Source organism: Natator depressus, chromosome 10 (genome assembly GCF_965152275.1).
Source record: "Natator depressus isolate rNatDep1 chromosome 10, rNatDep2.hap1, whole genome shotgun sequence".
In the NCBI taxonomy this organism is placed as follows: domain Eukaryota; kingdom Metazoa; phylum Chordata; order Testudines; family Cheloniidae; genus Natator; species Natator depressus.
The window spans coordinates 8,514,173-8,532,739 of NC_134243.1; the positions used below are offsets into that span (position 1 = coordinate 8,514,173).

General features: G+C 52.3%; 1 protein-coding gene across 1 annotated transcript in view; it reads right to left on the reverse strand.

Moving 5' to 3' along the window:
• Window positions 1-694: 694 nt before the first annotated feature.
• NATD1 (N-acetyltransferase domain containing 1) overlaps window positions 695-18,567 on the reverse strand; it is a 33,484-nt gene continuing 15,611 nt past the window's right edge. The window contains exons 2-3 of the mRNA XM_074965130.1: window positions 10,594-10,712; window positions 695-2,814 (exon numbers count right to left, since the gene is read on the reverse strand). Coding sequence (XP_074821231.1) covers window positions 2,698-2,814; window positions 10,594-10,712 — 236 coding nt within the window. The 3' untranslated portion in view covers window positions 695-2,697. The remainder of the gene's footprint in view (window positions 2,815-10,593; window positions 10,713-18,567) is intronic.

An 18,567-nucleotide genomic window follows, 5' to 3' on the forward strand; every position in this document is an offset into this window, starting at 1 on the left:
GCCTGAGACACCTACCCTGTGGGTGCTCTGTCATGCAGAGAACAGCATCGACACCCCTCCTGAATGCCATTCCCTGGTTCTCTGAAGTCTATCTAGTGTCCTGAAAGACATTTAATGAGCCCTGGCTGTATTTTGGGCCTCTCAGTGCCATGATGCTGAGTGATAATGGGACAACATCTTGTCAATAGGGGAGGATATGGCTCACAGATGCACAGTCACCAACCACTGATGCAGCAGCAGGATGTGAGGGTGCAAGCCGTGCATAGCCATGGTTCAATATCTGAACTGGGTTATTTCTTCTCCACATGCCAAACGGAAACGGGTGGTGCCCCGGCTGTGGCCGAACAGCCTGGGAGCAGTAGTGAGGGGCTGGTTAGCAAGAACTCTTGATCTGCTTCTTCACTGCCTCACATGCCTGTGCACGGGACAAAACAGACCTCCCTTGCTTCCCAGGTACGGCATTTCATGACGTGTGAGAGAGGGAACAATAGCATTTCAGAGAAGCTCTACTGACTGGTCTGTCTCTGCAGCAGAAGCCAGCACCAGCAGGGTTAATTTAAAAACAGAGTAACTGAAGAAAATAGCAACTCGAATTAATGCAAGAAGACGTATATAATGTCCAACAAAAGCAAATGAGATCGCATAGGCCAGGCCTCCATTAGGAGTTTAGGACTTTGGCCTTCACGATCTGGCCCAGAGATAATAATAGGGTCAACTCCAAAGTGGTGTTGCAATTTCTGCTGGAGTCAACGGGTGTTGGCAATACTCAGCACCTCTCAGGATTTAGCCTAATATAAATACGGGCTCCTTGCAGTTCACTGCAGCCATTCTACATCAGAAGGGTGAGCTAACTGAGGGTGCTGGGGGAGAGTCTGCTACAAGTTTCACCCAGGCAACCCCAGTGACTTTCCTGATGGTGCCCCGGGTTACTTGGAGCAGAGTGTGGCCCTCCACATCCCGAGCACTGAGAGCTTCCTGAAGGGTAACCCCCCCCCACACACACACACCCCAAAGTCTAAATGATCAGTGTGAGACTGGGATGGAGCAGAACATGCCCCTCGCTCCCTGTCTGGCATGTCAGCCACCCGCTGCTGCACTAAAAGGGGAGGACAAAAGTCTGACACCTTCCGCTTGGGCGGGCAGCTCTTGGATTCGGCCGCCAGGGTGCCTGGGTTCCCTAGCAGTAGGGCTTAGTGGACAATGCTGGGCAGGGGAGCAGAGAGGGAAGTGACCAGTGAATGATCCCTGGGCAAACCCCAGGCCTATGCTATTTACTGAGCAGCGGTGGCAGCAGACGCGCTGCATCTGTATCCCTGACCCCTGCCCCGCAGGGACATTCTGCTCCTGGACCCAGCCTCCCAAAGCCTCATTAAGTCAGTGGAAGAGCAGAGCTTGGGCTGGGGAGGCAGCATTTGGCATTGAGTGCAACAGCCTCACCCCTGCTTCTCCACGGGGATTGGACGCATTCCCTTCTCCCTCCCCCCGGCGTGGCCTGAACACCTCAAGGATCCATGTCCTGCTTGGCTCGGCGTGGCGTGTACGTTTGTGCGGTTGGCTGGGATGGTGGAGCCTGCTTAGCTCATCCACGGGACCCCTGCATTCCCCTTGCTGATGGTGCTTCTGTCCCTTCCTTTTCACTCACCTCCACTTGGAATCCGAAAGAGGCAGAGAGGCAAAGCCCATAGTGATGGCAGGTATTCCTAGGGTGTGCTCCAGCCACCTCTGCTTTTCTCCCAGCTGCCTGTTACTGCTCCAGCCCCGGCAGGGAAACGTCCCCCCCCCCCCTTCAGGCCGGAGTTGAGGATGCAGCAAAATGAGAGACTGGCTCAAAACACTCCTGCCCCTGACGGGGTAACAAAGTTTATAATCTCCCTTCCCTTGCCCACACCTCAAGCCACTGGACTACTGAAAGGAGGTCTGGGCTGAGCAACTGCTCTTCAGCACCCCTACACAATCCTGCCCGCCCCGACGGAGGCTGACCACAGACCATCTCACATTGGTCCCCTTTCTGGGACAGAAGGCATCCAGGCCCCAGTGTCTCTGGAGCATGCAGAGAGAGTCCCCTAAGACCCAATCCTCCACCCTCTGGGACTTGATGCTAATGCGCCTTGCTTTGCCCGAAGAGAGCTAACCGGCCGGAACTCGCTCCTCTCCAGCTCCAGCCCCCACAGCAAATGGCACCGACTGGGCTTGTCAGGCTTTATCATCGGACTCTTCCATCCCCTCCATGATGAAAGGTGGGTAAGACCCTGTCCCTCTCCACAATCCCCCTTCAGCTCAGGTTGGCTTCATCTGCAGCAGCCCCGCATGTTCCCGGAGGAGAGGTGGAGCCCAATGGCTACCCCAAGCCGACATCCGCCCGCCAGCTTCTTGCTTTCGATGAGCCGCAGGGGTGAGGACGTTGCTGAAGGAGGCCGACAGAAGCCATCGCCTTCCACCCCGTGGCACGGTGACAGGGGAGCCTGCTGTCAACAGAACCCTGAGCCAGCCCAGCTGTGGAAGGGCCCGGCTGCCGTGCGTTACCAGGGCCCAGGCGCTATTTGGGAGGGTCGCAGCCCCCACGTCTGCACTTAAAAAAATAAGGATTCTGAGAGCGTGTGGGGCTTCCTGAGACTGCACAGAAGCGAAGGCTGCATCGGACAGTCAGGGGCAGGGCGTGCTGCTGCCAGAGCAGTCCGGGCTCTGCAGCCTCCTGCCTTAAGGCTGTAAGTGTTCCAGGTACTGCGGCAGGGGGTTCTCCTTGACGTATTTCTGAATGTACCAGCATGTCAGGTGAGCTCGCAGGTCCTCTTCGACCACAAAGTCCAGGGCTGCCTAGAACCACAAGAGAGGACAAATGGGTTTACAAATGCCCCACTCCCCTTGGAGCGAGCTACAACGGGATCCCGGCTTACACCCGACTGACTGTGACCATGCAGGGGGGAGCGGCCCTAGCACCAGGGAAGTTACCTCAGGACTCCTTGAGAGCTGGGGCCCTTCGGGCTGGTGCCATGAAGGGAAGCCTGCCTGCATCTGGCCATCTCTCAATCCTGGGCACGCCGAGCCGTTTCAATGACAGCCCCCAGTGCCAGGCAGTAGGCCACATGCTCCCCTCTGGGGTGAGGAGCAGGAGGAGCAACCTGGGGCAGAAAAGCTGAACTCTGCCCCCAGCAACCGCCCCTCGGGGCGCAGCAGAGATGGGGCTTTGGAGGTGGAGCAGCCATAATCTATGCTTCCTCAGGACTATGTGGAAATCAGCCGAACCAGCAGCCACCCCCTCCTGCGCCAGCCACTCCTGTCAGCGGAGGGGGGCCCATGTAGCCGCTGCCCGGAACGGACGGCCATCAGGGGACAGCTTGGCACTTGCGTTACGCTGCAAAGGCCCCTTACAAGGGACGGTTTGCTGGTAACTCACAGAGACCCCCTGCCCCCCACGTTTGGGGTCGGGGGGCCCCTGCGGCGGGAACAGCCCATTGACTCTCACTGAGCCTGCTGCGTGCCTGTATGAAGTTGGCCTGTGTGTCTCACTGCCCCAGGCTTCTCCCCCTTTCCCACACATGAAGCGCTGCTGGTGGGGAGAGCCCCCCGGCACTGGAGCCCCCTCCAGGGGTAGCAGTGAAGTTGCTCTTGCAGCAGATGCTGCGGTGGCAGACAGACCCGCCGCTGTGTGCATGAGAGGAAAAAAACAAATGTGGTTTTAGCCGAGAATGGGGACGGGACTGGGCAAACTCCTCCCCCCGCCCCCCAGAGCTAGGAACCCGCCTGCTGCTGCTTCCCATCAGGCTGGGAAAGTCCCTGCCCCTTTCAGAGGTAGCAGCATCCCTTCCCCTCTTCCCTGGCCTCATGCAGACAAAGGAAGCTGCTAGTTGTCCCCATCTCCCCTCTGTGTGATGCAGAGGGGAGGGAGGCAGCGGGATTACTGCTCTCCAAAGGAAAGCAGCGGCTCGGTGGCTGCGCCTGCAGTCCCTGGAGGGTACAAGCAGAAAAGCAGTAGGGAACTAAGCTCACTGGTATAAGCTGGTGCTGCTTGCCACAGTGTGTGCCTACGCGAGAGAGCTTTTGTCCCTGCTTCCCCTTTGAACGATAAATATAAGACTAAGCACTTTAAAAATGTGTCGGCACGTTAACTAATCAATGGCTGAGCACCTTGGGCGAAAGGGGCAGGAGATGCTAATCTGCAGCCACTGGACGGATTCTAGGATGGGAGGAAAAGCGTCTTGACTGCTGCATCTCCGCCACGCGCAGGAGGCTCTCCGCAGACCTGTCAAGGGAATTCCCCAGAAGCAGCAAGCTAGCTGTCAGCTCTGTGCCTGGACCGTCAGTTTAACAGAGCTGGTCCCATGTGCTGGGTTCAAAGCGACCCACCCTCCATCAAAGACATATACAGAGAGAAATCCCCATCCACTGCCCCTTTGCCCCTGCCATGAAGCAGTGCTGGAGAGGGCGAGTGAAATCCCACACAGCCAGGGCAGCCGACAGCCCCTCACGTGTTCTCTTAATCCTCTCTGTCCCGGGTTGTGGGCATGTGGGGGGAGGGGAAAGAAAGTTGACAGTTGCTCCTCCCCCCGTTTTATTTTTGGACGTAGATTCACAGATGATGTGATTAAACGTGTCCAGCTGGAGTAGAAAGGGCACACGTTCTGAGGTGGGAAGGAAAAAGGGCTTCATCTGACCCAGGATGCGGGATCACCCCCCCAAACACCTACAGCCGAACACTGGCAGCTGTAAGAGACGTGTGTGAACTGCAGCATAAAGGAGGATTTATCCTCCCTATCTAGCAACCTCTGCAGGAGAGGCATAGATAGTGCAGGGGGCCTGATTCTATTCTTGTGCCTCTCATAACTCTATTGGCTTCAAGCTTTACGACAGATCAGAATCAGGCCCTTTGCAAGGATATTGAGCTTTCATCTGCAACACTCTTTATAGGCATTTATGTAATTCACCCCGACGTACTCCTGTAGATCGGTAGGCCCTTTTTACAGGGGGAAACTGAGGCACGGAAGTAAAGGGCCTTGCTCAAGGCCACTCACCCAATCAGGTCAGAGCCGGAATTAGGGCTCAGGATAGGAGTTATGGCTCCTGAAGGTCAAAGGGAGTAACTTGTATGCTGCAGTGGGAGAATGGAGCCCTTAGTTCCTGGCTGCTAGTCCCATACTCATACCATCCCTCCCGCGTCCGCTCTCTGGGGCCAATCTGAGCTGCTGGGATAGAAGCAGGGTATTTTTATTTTCAGATGGAAAGAGGAGGCGGCTGGATTAGTAGTTGGCTGTGATGGGACTTGCCCAACAGCATTTGGAGGCCAGAAATAGGAACCCCTGAGTGCAGATTTCCATACCTACAGCCAGTGCCCGAGAAGGACGAGAACTCGGCTGGCTGGTCACAGAGTCATCAGTCACTCATCACAGAAACCAGCTGCTGAGAGCCCCCTGTGCCTGAAATGGAGCATGTGGAGTGAACTGTCTCCCAGCCAACAGAGCAAGAGGTAAGTCCCTGCTTCCATTACATGGCTGTGATTCTATAGGGACCCTCTTCCCGGCCTGGCTAGGGGACAATCATGCCAAGCTGTCAGATGCCAGGAATAAAACAGGGCTTCCAACAGTGCCAAGGAGGGTAAAAGGGGCATCTCTCTGCTGACAGAGCAGTGGTGCAGTGTCACTTAAGAAGCTCACGTGGGGGTGTTTCTGGGGCAGCCTGCTTATCTCTGAAGGATACACCTCACCTCGTTCCCCGAGCTTGGAAAACCCGGTGGGAAGCCAAGTGAACATAAAAATGGCCATCCAGCCCAGTAATCTAGCTTCTGACAGTGGCCAATGCCAGGTGCTTCTGAGGGAATGAACAGAACAAACAATCGTCAAGTGATCCATCCCCTGTCGCTCATTCCCAGCTTCTGGCAAACAGAGGCTAGGGACAAGTGCCTCAGTAATGAGTACTAGACACGTCAGGGAAGTGCTGCTCAGAGACTCCAAACTAGTGCCCCTCCGCCTTTGCAATTTGAGAAGCCTCCCAAAAGCCAAAGAGACACCCACTTGCTGGGCGCCAGCTCCACCTGCATCCAAGGTGGGGCAGGCTGTTCTCAACATGCGCGAGGCTTTACAATATCTACTGGAAGAGGAGAGTTGTCCTGCAAAACTGCTCCCCTGTCTTACTGTCCCTGCCAATGGCTCTCACCCAGGGCGGGAGCCACACACTCCAGGAGCCATGCAGTACAATAAATGACTAACAACGATCACGAGCTGGCTGAGCATCTCAGTCGTTCAGCAGCAGGCAGGGGACAAGCAAGGGGCACGTACAGCAGGGAGTATGGGGAATGCAGCAGGGTGGGTGTGAATGGGCAAGCGCGGCAGGAGGAGAGAGTGGGCACGGCAGGAATTAGGAACGTACGCAGCAGGCCACCTTCCCCGCCACACAGAGCCCGAGCCTTGCGAACAGGTTTGCCTCATGAAGGAGGAGTGGATGGGTCAGGGGAAGCAGAGCAGGCAGCAAGCTCTGGAATCACCAGGCTAACACTCCCCGCTCGCAGAGGGGAGCGTGCGCTAGGACTGGGAAGAGTGGATGGAAGCAGTGAGGGACCCGCCCCAAAGACAAGGTTGGTGGTAACACAGTCTGTAGCCAGGGCGATCCTAGGTTTGTAACGGGGCTGGCTGGTACCCACCAGCGACAGAGCCCAGCAGTGAGATCTAGCAGGGCCCAATGTTTCTTGCTCACTCTGGAGCTAACCTAGAGAATGTACCCCCACCCTGGGTCCATGGAGCGCTCGAGCGCTGGTGGCCACGCTGCTGCAGACGTGCCATTTGTCTCTACTTGTGCCTTTAGACACCAAGTGCTGTGGGGCAGGGACAGACTTACTTCAGGGCTTCATCCTGTAGATTTACAGCAGTGCGGAAAGCAACTCTTTATTAGGGCCAATGCGATCAGGAGGAGCCACTTAACCCTGCCCTGCACTGCAGGCTGAAAGGCCTGGTAGGAAAGGCCAGGCACAGAACTTCTAGGGATTATGTTCCTAACTGGGATGCTGCAGTATTGGTGCCTTGCCTGGAAGAAAGAGGGTTCAACGCCTGGAGGCCTGGTTGGAGCAGGGAGAGTGGGACTCCTTAAGCAGTGCTGGTGACGTGGCTCGTTACTCCTGCAGCAGGCAATCCAGATAAAAGACAAGTCACCGGTGGCCTTGGAGGGAGAATCGATGTAGCAGTAAGGAGTGGGAAAGCAGAGGCTGCCAGGCGGGGGAGAACGTAGGGTAGGACAATAAGCAGAAGGAACGCACGGAGGTGTATGAGTGATTGAGTTAGGCCTCAAGAAACTAGCACAGAGGCAGGCAGGCTGGGGTGCAGGGAACTTAATATCCAGGGAATTTAGTTTGAGGGCAGAGCATTCTTGAAATAGCTGAAGACGAGGCGTTTAGCAGAGAATGTCTATCAAGCTGCTTGAAGCCATCAAAGGGGAAAGTAAATCATGAGCATAAATCCAGAATGGGTGGAGGCAGGAGAGAGTAACACCGACAGACCCCAGTTGTTGGCGGTCAGGATCGAACCTGGGACCTCAGTGCATGAGCCCCTACTGCATGAGCTAAAAGCCGGCTGGTTGTTAGTTAAGGCTGTAGAGCAGACTCATTAATCTCTCTCTCTCTAAGTGGTCTACGGTGCCACTGGCTGGGATAGAACAGCACACCCGGGAGGTGTGTGGGTTACATACTTCCCCTAGTGAGAAAGCGCATCCTGAGCTTCAGAGACTTCCCAGTTGAAATCCCAGACGAGCCCCCATTTGTAACACCAACAGACCCCAGTCGCCGGCGGGCAGGATCGAAGAGAGACCTCTGGCGCTTAGTGCATGAGCCTCTACCCCATGAGCTAAAAGCCAGCTGGCCGTTAGCTAAGGCTGTGGAGCGGACTCATTAATCTCTTTCTCTCTAAGTGGTCTCAGTGCCACTAGATGGGGCACAACACCACACCCAGGAGGTGTGTGGGTTACAAGAGGATGGGGGTGAGAGGATTTCTAATAGAGAGGCAGGCTTGTGCCACTGAACGTGCAGCCCTGCTTGTAACAGAGGAGCTGGTAACCCCTGGACGGCAGGGGGAGGAGGAAAAAAGTAGGAGAAAATGGTAAGAGATCATTTCCAAGGTCACTTTTGTGAGAGAACATGCTCGAGGGTCCCCCGGCCTAGAACATGGAGCATGAACCGACTGGGCAAATGCACACAGACAGTCTGGAGGAAGAGAGAGGAGACTGTGACATGGAGGAGTAAGCTTGGAGGTGCACACGCAAATCAAGCTCAGCTTGGGCATCAGCCAAGGAGGAAGTGAGGAACACCAGCTGGGATTTGTGCCAGGGGAAACCAGGGCGTGGAGGCAGCCGGGAAGAACGTCCCTGGCATTGCAGCCTGGAGAGAATGGGGCAGACAGGAGGACACTCTGCAGAGCGGCCATCACAGTCCCATTCAAATCAGACACTGGGGGAAGAGCCACCCAAAGTTATCATCTCCCCAGCTTGCTGCCTACACAAAGCTCCCCATCCTCCTTCCCACAACACACACAGGCAAGAGGCAAAACACTTGCCAGCACTTTTGAGAGTCCGTGATGACACGGGAAGGACACCAGTGAGAATGGAACATGCCCCCAGCTACATTATTGCATCAGGCAACAGAAGGAACAGCTGAGCTACGAGCACGGCCCCAGAGACTCCATCCTGCAGAAGGCCCACAAGAAAGGAGTTTATCATCAAAAATCCATTCATTCCCCATGCCTGTGCATTCCCAGCACGTCCCATCCTCCATGGGAACCCTCGATTGCAAGCTGGTTGGCTGATTTGTTTTTGTTTTTTTCTTCTTGGTACCTTGAAGGGGAAGAATCAGCGAAATGAACAAAGAACGCCAAGATTAGGGGCAAGGAGGAGAGGTTAACGTGAGGGTCGCAGCGCCTGTAATTTGGGGTGGTTTGGCTCTGCTCCCACAAAAACGTCACTTTGACAAAGGGTGTCGTTCCAAAGCTTTGTTGACATGTTAGAAAATACAGCGCATGGGGAAGATACAGCGATCAGACACAGAATGCTTTGGATCCATTGCGCTGCAGAGCGGCTCGTTAGCGCGACAGAGTAATGAAGCAAAGAGGCTCAGGGAAGGAAGAGCCTGAACCAAAGCTGCAAACGGAAGGGGGAAATAAAAGGTTGTGTGTGAGAGAGATACCCCCAACCCTGCAGCAGACTCACCATAACGCTGCAGCACGCCAACAAAGAAGGTCTTGAGGAGTCTACACTACGGGAAGGAACATAAATCAAGGGAAGTTATTCTCTCACCGGAGAAGCCAGGAGCCAGAGCACGTTTGCACCGTGGAACGCAGCTCTGGTCTCCATACTACAGGGAAGAGATGGAAAGATCACAGCAGAGAGCAATCGGAGTGACGTGTGCATCAAGGCATGTGAGTTAGGAAGCAATATGAGGCCGATTCAGCTGACGGAGCAGGAAAAGGAAAAGGAACATTTCCTGCCAAGAAAGAGGATCCAATGAGAAGACGAAGGACAGAGCAGCGCGAAGAAGCCATTTCAGAGAGTAACGCATTCAGGAACAGCGGAAAAGCACTAGCCCAGAAGCAGAAATTCCTTCATAGCCTGGGGCGGTTGAAATTGCAAACTGCCAAAAGTCAGCAGCCACACTAATCGTGAAGGCAGCTGTGCCAACTGCTGGGAAAGGAGAGCGGAAGGAACATGGCCGTTCATCAGGATTTATTAGAGCAGGCCCTAATTGGCCAGATGGCCTCCCCTGGCTCCGAGCATTGCTGCGCCTCTCCACGCCTCCCCTTGCTCCTTCGGCAGCTTGCTTTTTGCAGCGCCCTTCCAGTGAGTGTTTCTGGGCAACTTTGGTGCAACCCACCCCCTGTTGAGATGGCCTCTCCCCTTTCTCTGGTGTTCCTGCGTGCCACCCTTCTGGAACGACATGGTGCTAATCCCTGGAGTCACAGGCCTCGGCTGGAACAGACCCTGGCAAAAAGGCTTTATTTTTATTTTATTTTTTTTTGCAAAATTTCATTAAAATGCTTGTTCACAGATTCAGTTTGTGGCTCAGGAATGTCAATTTTCGCAACTTTTTTTTTGCAAAGTGTTCTGTTTTGCATCCAAACCTCCAAGATGGAGGGGATTTTTTGGGAGGGAGGGGTAGAGAGCCAGGTGAGGGTTTTTTTTTGTTTTTTTTTCAAGATTTGGAAAAATGCTAAGGTTTTTGCTCTAAACTGGTCGTGTTTCACAGTTTGTGTCAAATGGGTTACTTGAGTGAGTTCTAAACACTGCAGAAGCAAACCGCTGCTTTTAGCCATTTTAGAGAGGCAGTATGGTGCAGGGGTTAGGGCACTGGATCTGGCTTCTTGTCCTTGCTCTGCCACCGATCTGCTGCCTGACCTTTGGTAGCTCACTTCACATCTCTATGCCTCTGCTTCTTCTCCCACCCTTTGTCCAACGTGTCCCTTTAGCCTGAAAGGTCCCCGGGGCAGGGACTGCTGCTCACTCTGCATACGTACAGCACCCAGCGCAACAGGGCCCTGATCTCAGTTGGTCTCTAAATGCTATTGTGAGATAAGTAATATTAGTCCATAAAGGAAGGCAAAATGTCTCTAGAGGCTGGTTGGGTCGTACCTTAGCCAGGTGCTTGGCTATTCCTCTTCCTCGGTAGGCGTCTGGTACCTCTGTGTGCTGCAAGTCCACTATCCTCTTCCCCACGTACTCGTAGAGCAGCACTGCCCTGTCGTGGCAACCTATGGAACGCAAGGCAGGAGTTTAGTTACAGAAATGCCTTGGGGGATAGAACTCTCTGCTCGGGGTGAATGCAGCTCACAGTGATGCTAAGCTCGCACGGGTGTCTATCCTAACTCCTGGCATCTAGGGATCAGCTCTGCTGAAGGAGCTTGCAACATCTCTTTGTTGGAACAGAAGGAGGCCACCACAGTCTAGCACACTGGAATGTAATGGCTCAGATTTTGCTCCTAGTTATACACCGATTCCCCATTTCATGGAAATGAGGTGAAACCGAGGGCAGGATCTGGCCTACTGGGATAGCTTTGAGGTTTCCCCACCACACACACCCCAGGCCTTGACTTACCATATTATGATGAAATGATTTGTAATATGTACAAATATTGTTCAAATCCTGTGCTGGCTAGAGGTTGTGGAGGAGGGGGGGAATGGGTGGACTAGGTGACCTAACAAACAGATCTTTCCATATATTTTCCCCTGTGGCATATAAAATCTGCTAGCATTTTCTGACCTGGCAGCCAGAACTGGCATTTCAAACACTTTGGATCTAGTAGAGGATAAAAATTCTTCTGTGACTGAAAACAGACAGACAGACACACACACACACACACACGTTAGGAAAAATTAAATGTTTCCTTCTATAATCATGATCAAATGTGGCCCACAAACATGCATGACAAATATATAACAACACTGTTAGTTTCTCTTCGTAATTCAAATACAAGGGAAAAGGTCTCAGTACGTGGAAAGTGGTGTGTGATACATTTGAAAGATCCTGAGATTTGACCAATATTAGAAGAGAAATCATTTGAATCCTACATTTCCATAGGTTATGCTTAAAGTTTCTCAAAGGGATTTGTACCAAGGATTTAGATCAGCCTTGCCGAATGGTCATGAATGTTCACCAGTCCAGACACAGAGGGCTCTCCCCCTTATGCAATCATTGCACTGGCCTAAGAAATCAGTATAACACACACTGAGATCAGAATGGTAGCATTTCACACCCATGTTGTGCGAGCGTGATTACAAACTGGGCTGGACTATGCAGGATCTGGCCCAGGTACTCACTCATTCTTACTGGGATGAAGAAAAGGTAGTGACTGATATTTTGCACAACTGTCAAAAAAAAAAAATCCCCCACATCAAATGAGTAGAATTTTGCACACCCAAATTAGATATCGGGGTGTGCAGGGGGCAAGTAAAGGCAGCTACCATTATTTTCTCAGCAACAGCTCACGCACTGCAATTTGATAGTAATTTAGACAGAACTGAGAGATTTTGACATCCGTGCATAAGAAAGTTTCTGAAACCCACAAACAGAGCTGATGGATCAGAAAAGACTATCTCCCTCACCAGCCAGTTGCAGCTGGCTGATCTACATGAAGTCACATTGGTGAGTATGTGGGCAGCCACCGGTTATTTGTGAAAGCATTTACCATACCTCAAGCTTTGCACGTTTTAGTACAAATGAAAATTCATTCACAAAAATCACACCAGAGCGACAGGGCCAGATTGCCTCCATGGGGGCCCACAAATATGGTTTGGCGCCAGGCCCACAGAATGTTAATGGGGCATAGCGCGGGGAGGTCAGTACCTGGAGCGAGGGGTCAGCCGGGGCAATGGGGCATGGCAGGGGAAGCCCAGCTCCGTCCATGGCGAGGGTACTATTTACAAACTGGCAGTTGCCAGACGCACAGTGGCCTGCCCGGCCCTGTGCTGCCAGCATTATCCTCCCCTTTGAGGGCAGGCCCATGTCACACCACACAGCCCGCCCCCCTGCCCAACACCCCCTGACTCCCTATGCCCAGAGCCTCCCCGGACCCACTATGCCCAGCACTCCCCCCCCAGGCCCACCCACAAATGCCCAGCACCCTGCACACCACCACCCAGGCCCAGCGCCCCCTTGCCCCACAGCCCCACCACAGCTGCCCAGCACCCCCACAGAACCCCCACTCCCTAGTGCCCCAACACACACAGATCCTCCCCGCCCCCTCACAGCCCAGCACTCCCCCAGACTCCCCACAGACCCACTCCCCCAAGCCCTGCCTCCCGGCCGCACTCACCGACCCTGCTGGGAGGTGACTGTGTCTGCCGGGCTGAGCCAGTAACGCAGCCAGGGCTGGTCCCAGAGCAGGGAATCGTTCTGGCCCCTCGGGAGTGGCGAGATCAGCCAGGCCAGGACCTGCCCTGGCCAGGGTCCCTCAAGACGCATTTGCCTGGAGGAGCCCAGCCAAGCCCCCCCGACATCCCTCCCCACCTGGCCAAGACTGGCCAGGCTTCTGCACCAGTCCCAGGTGGCTCAGCTCCGGGGAGACACGGGGGCCCCCAGAGGTGGTGTGAAGCAGAGAGTGCCCGGAGCTGGAGGTGCACTGGGGTCCGGCCAGGGGGCTGAGAGGAGCAGGGGGGTGGGGCCAGGGAGCGGAGAGGAGCCCTTGGTCGGCCAGCAGGCAGGCCGAGAGGAGCAAGTGGTGGGCGTGGGGAGCCAGCGGGGTCTTGGGGCGCAGGGCAAGTGGAGCAGGCTGGGGCCCCTTCTGAGCATGGGCCCGGCTCCATGGAGCCACTGTAAACCCGGCACTGCAGAGCGACTGTGGTTCACCACGTGTCATTTGCACGTTTAGAAAGTTTTAACCATCCAATTAGAGCGTAACAACAATACCATGTGATCTGAGTGACCAATCACACGCCACGAATAGCTGAAGCAAAGAGCTTACAAACAACAGATAGATGGAAAATTCTTGGCTGTTTAGGAACACAGGACTGGAGTCACTGAGGTCACTGAGTCCAGTCTCCTACTATCACAGGCAATCCAGTCTTATCAACCCATTCATAAACTTATCAAGCTCCATCTTAAAACTAGTTAGGTTCCCGGCCCCCACCACTCCTGCTGCAAGGCTGTTCTAGGACCTCACTCTGATGGTTAGAAAATTTCTTCTAATTTCCAGCCTAAATGTATTCATAGCCAGTTTAACCCCAATTGTTCTCAGTTGACTTTGTCCTTTAACTCAAATAGCTCTTCTCCCTCCCTGGTGTTTACCCACTGGTGTTTTGACAGAGAGCAATCGTATCTCTGCTCACGCCGCATTTTGCTAGTTAAATAAGCCAACCTTTTCCAGTTTCTGGCCAAACCTTTATGGTTGAAGAAGTCAGGCTTGGGAAATGGACTGAAAGGCAACTAAGTTTATAGAGAATCTCGGGCCTGATCCTCCACTGCCCTGCATCTTCTGAAGCGCAAAGTGGCAATAAGACCCTACGAAAACAGGGTAGTAGCCTTGCACACTCGTTCTGCATTGGTGGAATGACCCACATGGAGAATCAGGCCCATTGTTCACAATAAAGACTTCAACCAGCTCTACCTGCAAAACAGGGATGGAAATTATACACAATTCTCCCACACTGGAGGAAACAGTCATGTATTTGGAGCTGCCCTGTGATAATTTATGAACACTGTATGAAATTGGTTTAGTTTAATATAGGGGGCTGTCAGGAAAAACAAATAGGAAAGGAAAGAATGTCTTGAGAAATGCCTCCCCCAGCGTCCCCCAGCCAGCCCATCCACACTGCCTGGCCCACACTGCCTGGGGCTCCAGCAGCGATTTAAAGGGCCCAGGGTTGTGGCAGCAGCGGCCGGAGCCCCGGGCCCTTTTAAATCGCAGCCCTGGGGCAGCCGCTCCTTTTGCCCCCCCAGCCCTGTCAGCAGCCGGGGGCGGGGGGCAAAAGGCCAATGACATTAAAGTGGCCCTTTGCCGCGGCAGTGCTTTAACGTCAGCTGAGTATGGGCTGGTATCCGGCTGCCACTTTTTACTGGTACGCTGTACTGGCCTGTACCAACTGACTTTCACCCCCGCTTTTGGGTCAGGACCCCCAATTTAAGAAACGCTGGTCTCCCCCGTGAAATCTGTATAGCATAGGGTAAAAGCACACAAAAACACTAGATTTCACGGGGGAGACCAGATTTCACAGTCCATGCTGCGTTTTTCATGGCCGTGAATTTGGTAGGGCCCTAATTAAAGCAGTCACCAGTAGCCAGTAATTTAAAGCCTAAAATTTCCATGGTCTCTGGCTGATTTTTTGGAGAGTTTAAGCAAAATCCTTTCAGCTGTTTTTACTGAGCTGTGGCAGAGTGGGGAAAAAAAGTTACATTTCTCATTCTATAAAAACATATTACGTATATGTGCGTGTATGCACGCGCGCACAGAGTACTGCAGCAAAAGAGGTCTTAAAATATGAAACCATGGCCTGGGCAGCATCTTTATTGAATACTTGTATTTGTTATCACAGTAGCAGCTGGACACTCCAGCCAAGACTGGTGCCCCATTTTGCTAGGTGCTGTACACACACCGAACAAGAGACAGTCTTACCCTTGAAGGATTTCCAATCTGAATACACAGAGAAATAACCTATTATCCCCATTTTAAAGATGGGGAACTGAGGCCCAGATTAGCAAACCATCCTTATTCAGCCAAGCATGCGAACACATGTTTAACTTTAAGCACATGGGTGAATCAGACCATAAGGGATTTGCAGAGCCAGCAATTGAACCAAGATGCCCAAGTTTCAGTCCAGCTCCTAAGTGCAAGGCCATCTTTCTTCTCAGGAAGTGTTAGGGTTTTACTCACACTTTTTAAATGAATGTTTCATCTGTTGTTTGACTTGTTGAAAATTATGCCCCAAGAGTGTAGTAAAAAATGGAGTTGTTTACTGGCGCTCAGGTAAACATAGGTATACGCTGCATGTGTCCACGGCCAGTTCAGTGTGCACAGGCACTGATCCTGCGTGGAAGGTCCATGAAGAGCCCCACTGAAGTCCATGGGGGTGCAGGCATCCACCCGGGCATGCCGTGGCTTTATTGCTTAAAGCAATTTACAATCTGGGGAAAGTCACGGGAACTTGGTCCCTCCCACAGCAGAACAGCTTTGGAGCAAGGGCCTGACAAGCTTCACTGGCACAATTCGGAAGCTTTGGTACCTGAATAGCTGGATTGGTCTCGTTTTGCCTTTTCTTTATCATCTTTTTTAAAAAGGGAGCAAATTAAATGCAAAAGACTGTGTGAGGGATGCACAGTTAAGTGTTACATAAAATCAGGAAATTAAGAAATTAAGGTTCCAAGTGACCCACAAAGGAAATAGCTGATCTTGTGTTTTGTTTCATTTTGAAGTGTTGGATAAAGGATGCCTGGATGGTTCTTTTGTCAGAGTAAAAGCTTTTGTCATGCTTTTTCCTCCCCTTCATATGATCAATTTAGAATTTTCCAAAGTAGATACAATATTATGCTGATTGAAGAGCTAACAAAATTACTGTCGAAAAAAAAAAAGTATGTGAACATGTAATTAAAGACTGTATCATAATGCATTTGCAGAACAGAAGGGGGCTGAATTAAGGTTGCACAGAATTATTCTGGCTTTGCCCAACTTCTGAGTGCATGACTTTGCAACCTTAATGTTCTTTTACCTGTTTCTGTGTGTGTGTAATTTCCTAGGGCAAAAACACAAACTGAAAATACACATTGCTTCATGCAGCATCATATTGACAGCCCCATGGATCATCAGCAGGTTTGCAATCTTCAGATCCACTGCACAGACCTCTACTACTTGAGCTAATGGAGTCACTTATGGCAGTAGTATGTTGTCATCCTCTGTGTGGACCAGCACTAGAAGGGAATGAGACACACACTACACACTTTGCCCCAGTGGGTTTCACAGGTATTTGCTGACAGCAGAGGAACGGTGAGACTCTGCAATCTTGAGCTCCATTCCAGCCTCTGGAAGTGGGCACAGACCCTTTTTTCTCCCACTTCCCCCAAAGCTTCATCCTTTCTACCCACCTCCTCCATCTTGTACCTGGCCCAGTCATGTCTCTTCCCAAGCCCTGGCTCCTCATCCCAGTCCTGGCCTCCTTGCCCAGACATTTTTAGTCTCCCCCTCCAAGTCCCATTCTCTCCACTACTTCCAGTCTTCTTGCCCATCCAGTCCCAATTCCTCCCTCCTGGCTCTCTGTCTGAGCCATCTCTCCCCTTCCAGTCATGGTTATATTCCGCTGCCTTCCCAGTTTCCTCCTCTCCACTTCCAATCTCAGTCTCCTCAAACCCCACCCCAGTCCAGGGCTTTTGTCCCCTATGAATTTGAATCAGGCAGCTTCCTTCTCCATGCTGGCTGGGTGCCGGTGTGGGTGTAATTGAAAACACAGTGTGATGTCCTAGGTCTTGAACCCAGGGCTGGGAGTCCCCAGACAGCCGCCACCACCACATCCTGGTCTCCACCCAATGTCTACTGAAACCTGGTGGGCTGAGAAGCTGCTAGGACTATAGACCCCGCCAAGGCATCATCCATGGGAGCTCTGACTGGAGGAGTGCATGGCTCCACTGATTGGTCCAACTACACTATTTAAGCCAGGAGGAAGTCTGTCTGAACAACAAGGTGGTTTCCTGTTGTGGCTGTGTTGGACCCTGCTCGTGCCTGCCTCCTGCACCCAACCCTGTTCCTGATTCCTGCTCTGCTCCTGCCTTACCCCCTGTTCCCACGATGCTCCTGCTCCATGCTTGTTCCTTGCCTTTCCTCCTGCCCTCACACCTCGCCTCCAATCCTCAGTGACCAGTCCTGGCTCCAACTCCAACTTCCGACTTTGACTTCGGCTTAGCCCTTGGCTCTGGCATTTGGCATCTGACCTCGAGTCTGACCCTCAGGTTTGATTTCTGGTTCTGACTCTGGCTTGACCCCTGGCTCTGGTGACTGGCAGTTGACTCTGGTGCTGACCCTTGGCTTCGTTCCCCAATCTGGACACCTGCTTCGCCCACTAGACCTGACTCCTGCTCTGACCACTAGGCCAGACCCCCTACATCCCACTCCATAACACACAGGAAAGAGAGCGTGAGACTCTCTACTCTTATATATGGTTGCCAGCCCCATCTGTGCCCGCTGCAGCCCCGCGGAGAAGCATGCTCAGTCATTCTGATGGGATGGCACACTAGGAACTATGTGAGGCTCGAGCATGCTCAGTGTGGACGGAATCTTCATGAACATAGGCATTAAACTCCAACAAGGCTCTACTGGGCATGCGTAAGTAGAAGTTTTTCAAAGGCCGATAACTTGGCCAGATTTGAGCAGATTTTCCTAGGGATGGCAAAAAGCACATCTCTGACACGAAGACCACCCTGCTACCAAATTTCAAAGCACTTCTCAACGGCATGGAGGCATTACAAGTTTTCAAAGCAAAGGTTGCCAGAATTTTTTTTAGATGGCAAAGCAATGTGTTTTCCCCTAGCCTCGTTCTTGGAAAAGGCAGAGCCGTTTTGGCTGATTTTATTTATTTATTTTTTAAATTCTTCCAGAGGCAGAAACCCAACATGGAAAGTTTCAGCCCAAACGGTTAAAGTTTGGCAAAGTTATAAGCAATTGACAACAGTCTTATAATGGGAAGTGTCAAGCAACCTTAACAATAGGCAGAACTACCAGCCCAGCTTGTAATTTCACATTTTCTTGAGTCAGCAGAATATCTCAAGCTCCATAAAGTCAATGGAATTTAAGCACATGCTTCAGGTCTTTGTTTAATCAAGGCCCAAACGCTTATGGTAGATTAATATGGTACTGCATAAGGCCCTGATCCAGCAATGGCTATGCCCAGCAGCTGTATGGTTTGTCCTTCACAGAGTCCCACTGAAATCAGCAGGACACATGCTTATGCCCCTTTGCAGCGTCACCACCTGTGTCATTAAACATACAGCATAAAGATACCAAATTGGAGTGTACAATACAATCCCATTCACATGGCTGTTGAGGCCTTCTCTTTTATCATTCTTGTCTTTTTGTGTGTGCGCCATTTCCACTTTGCAACCTTAACGTTGCACCAACCCCGTTTCTTGCG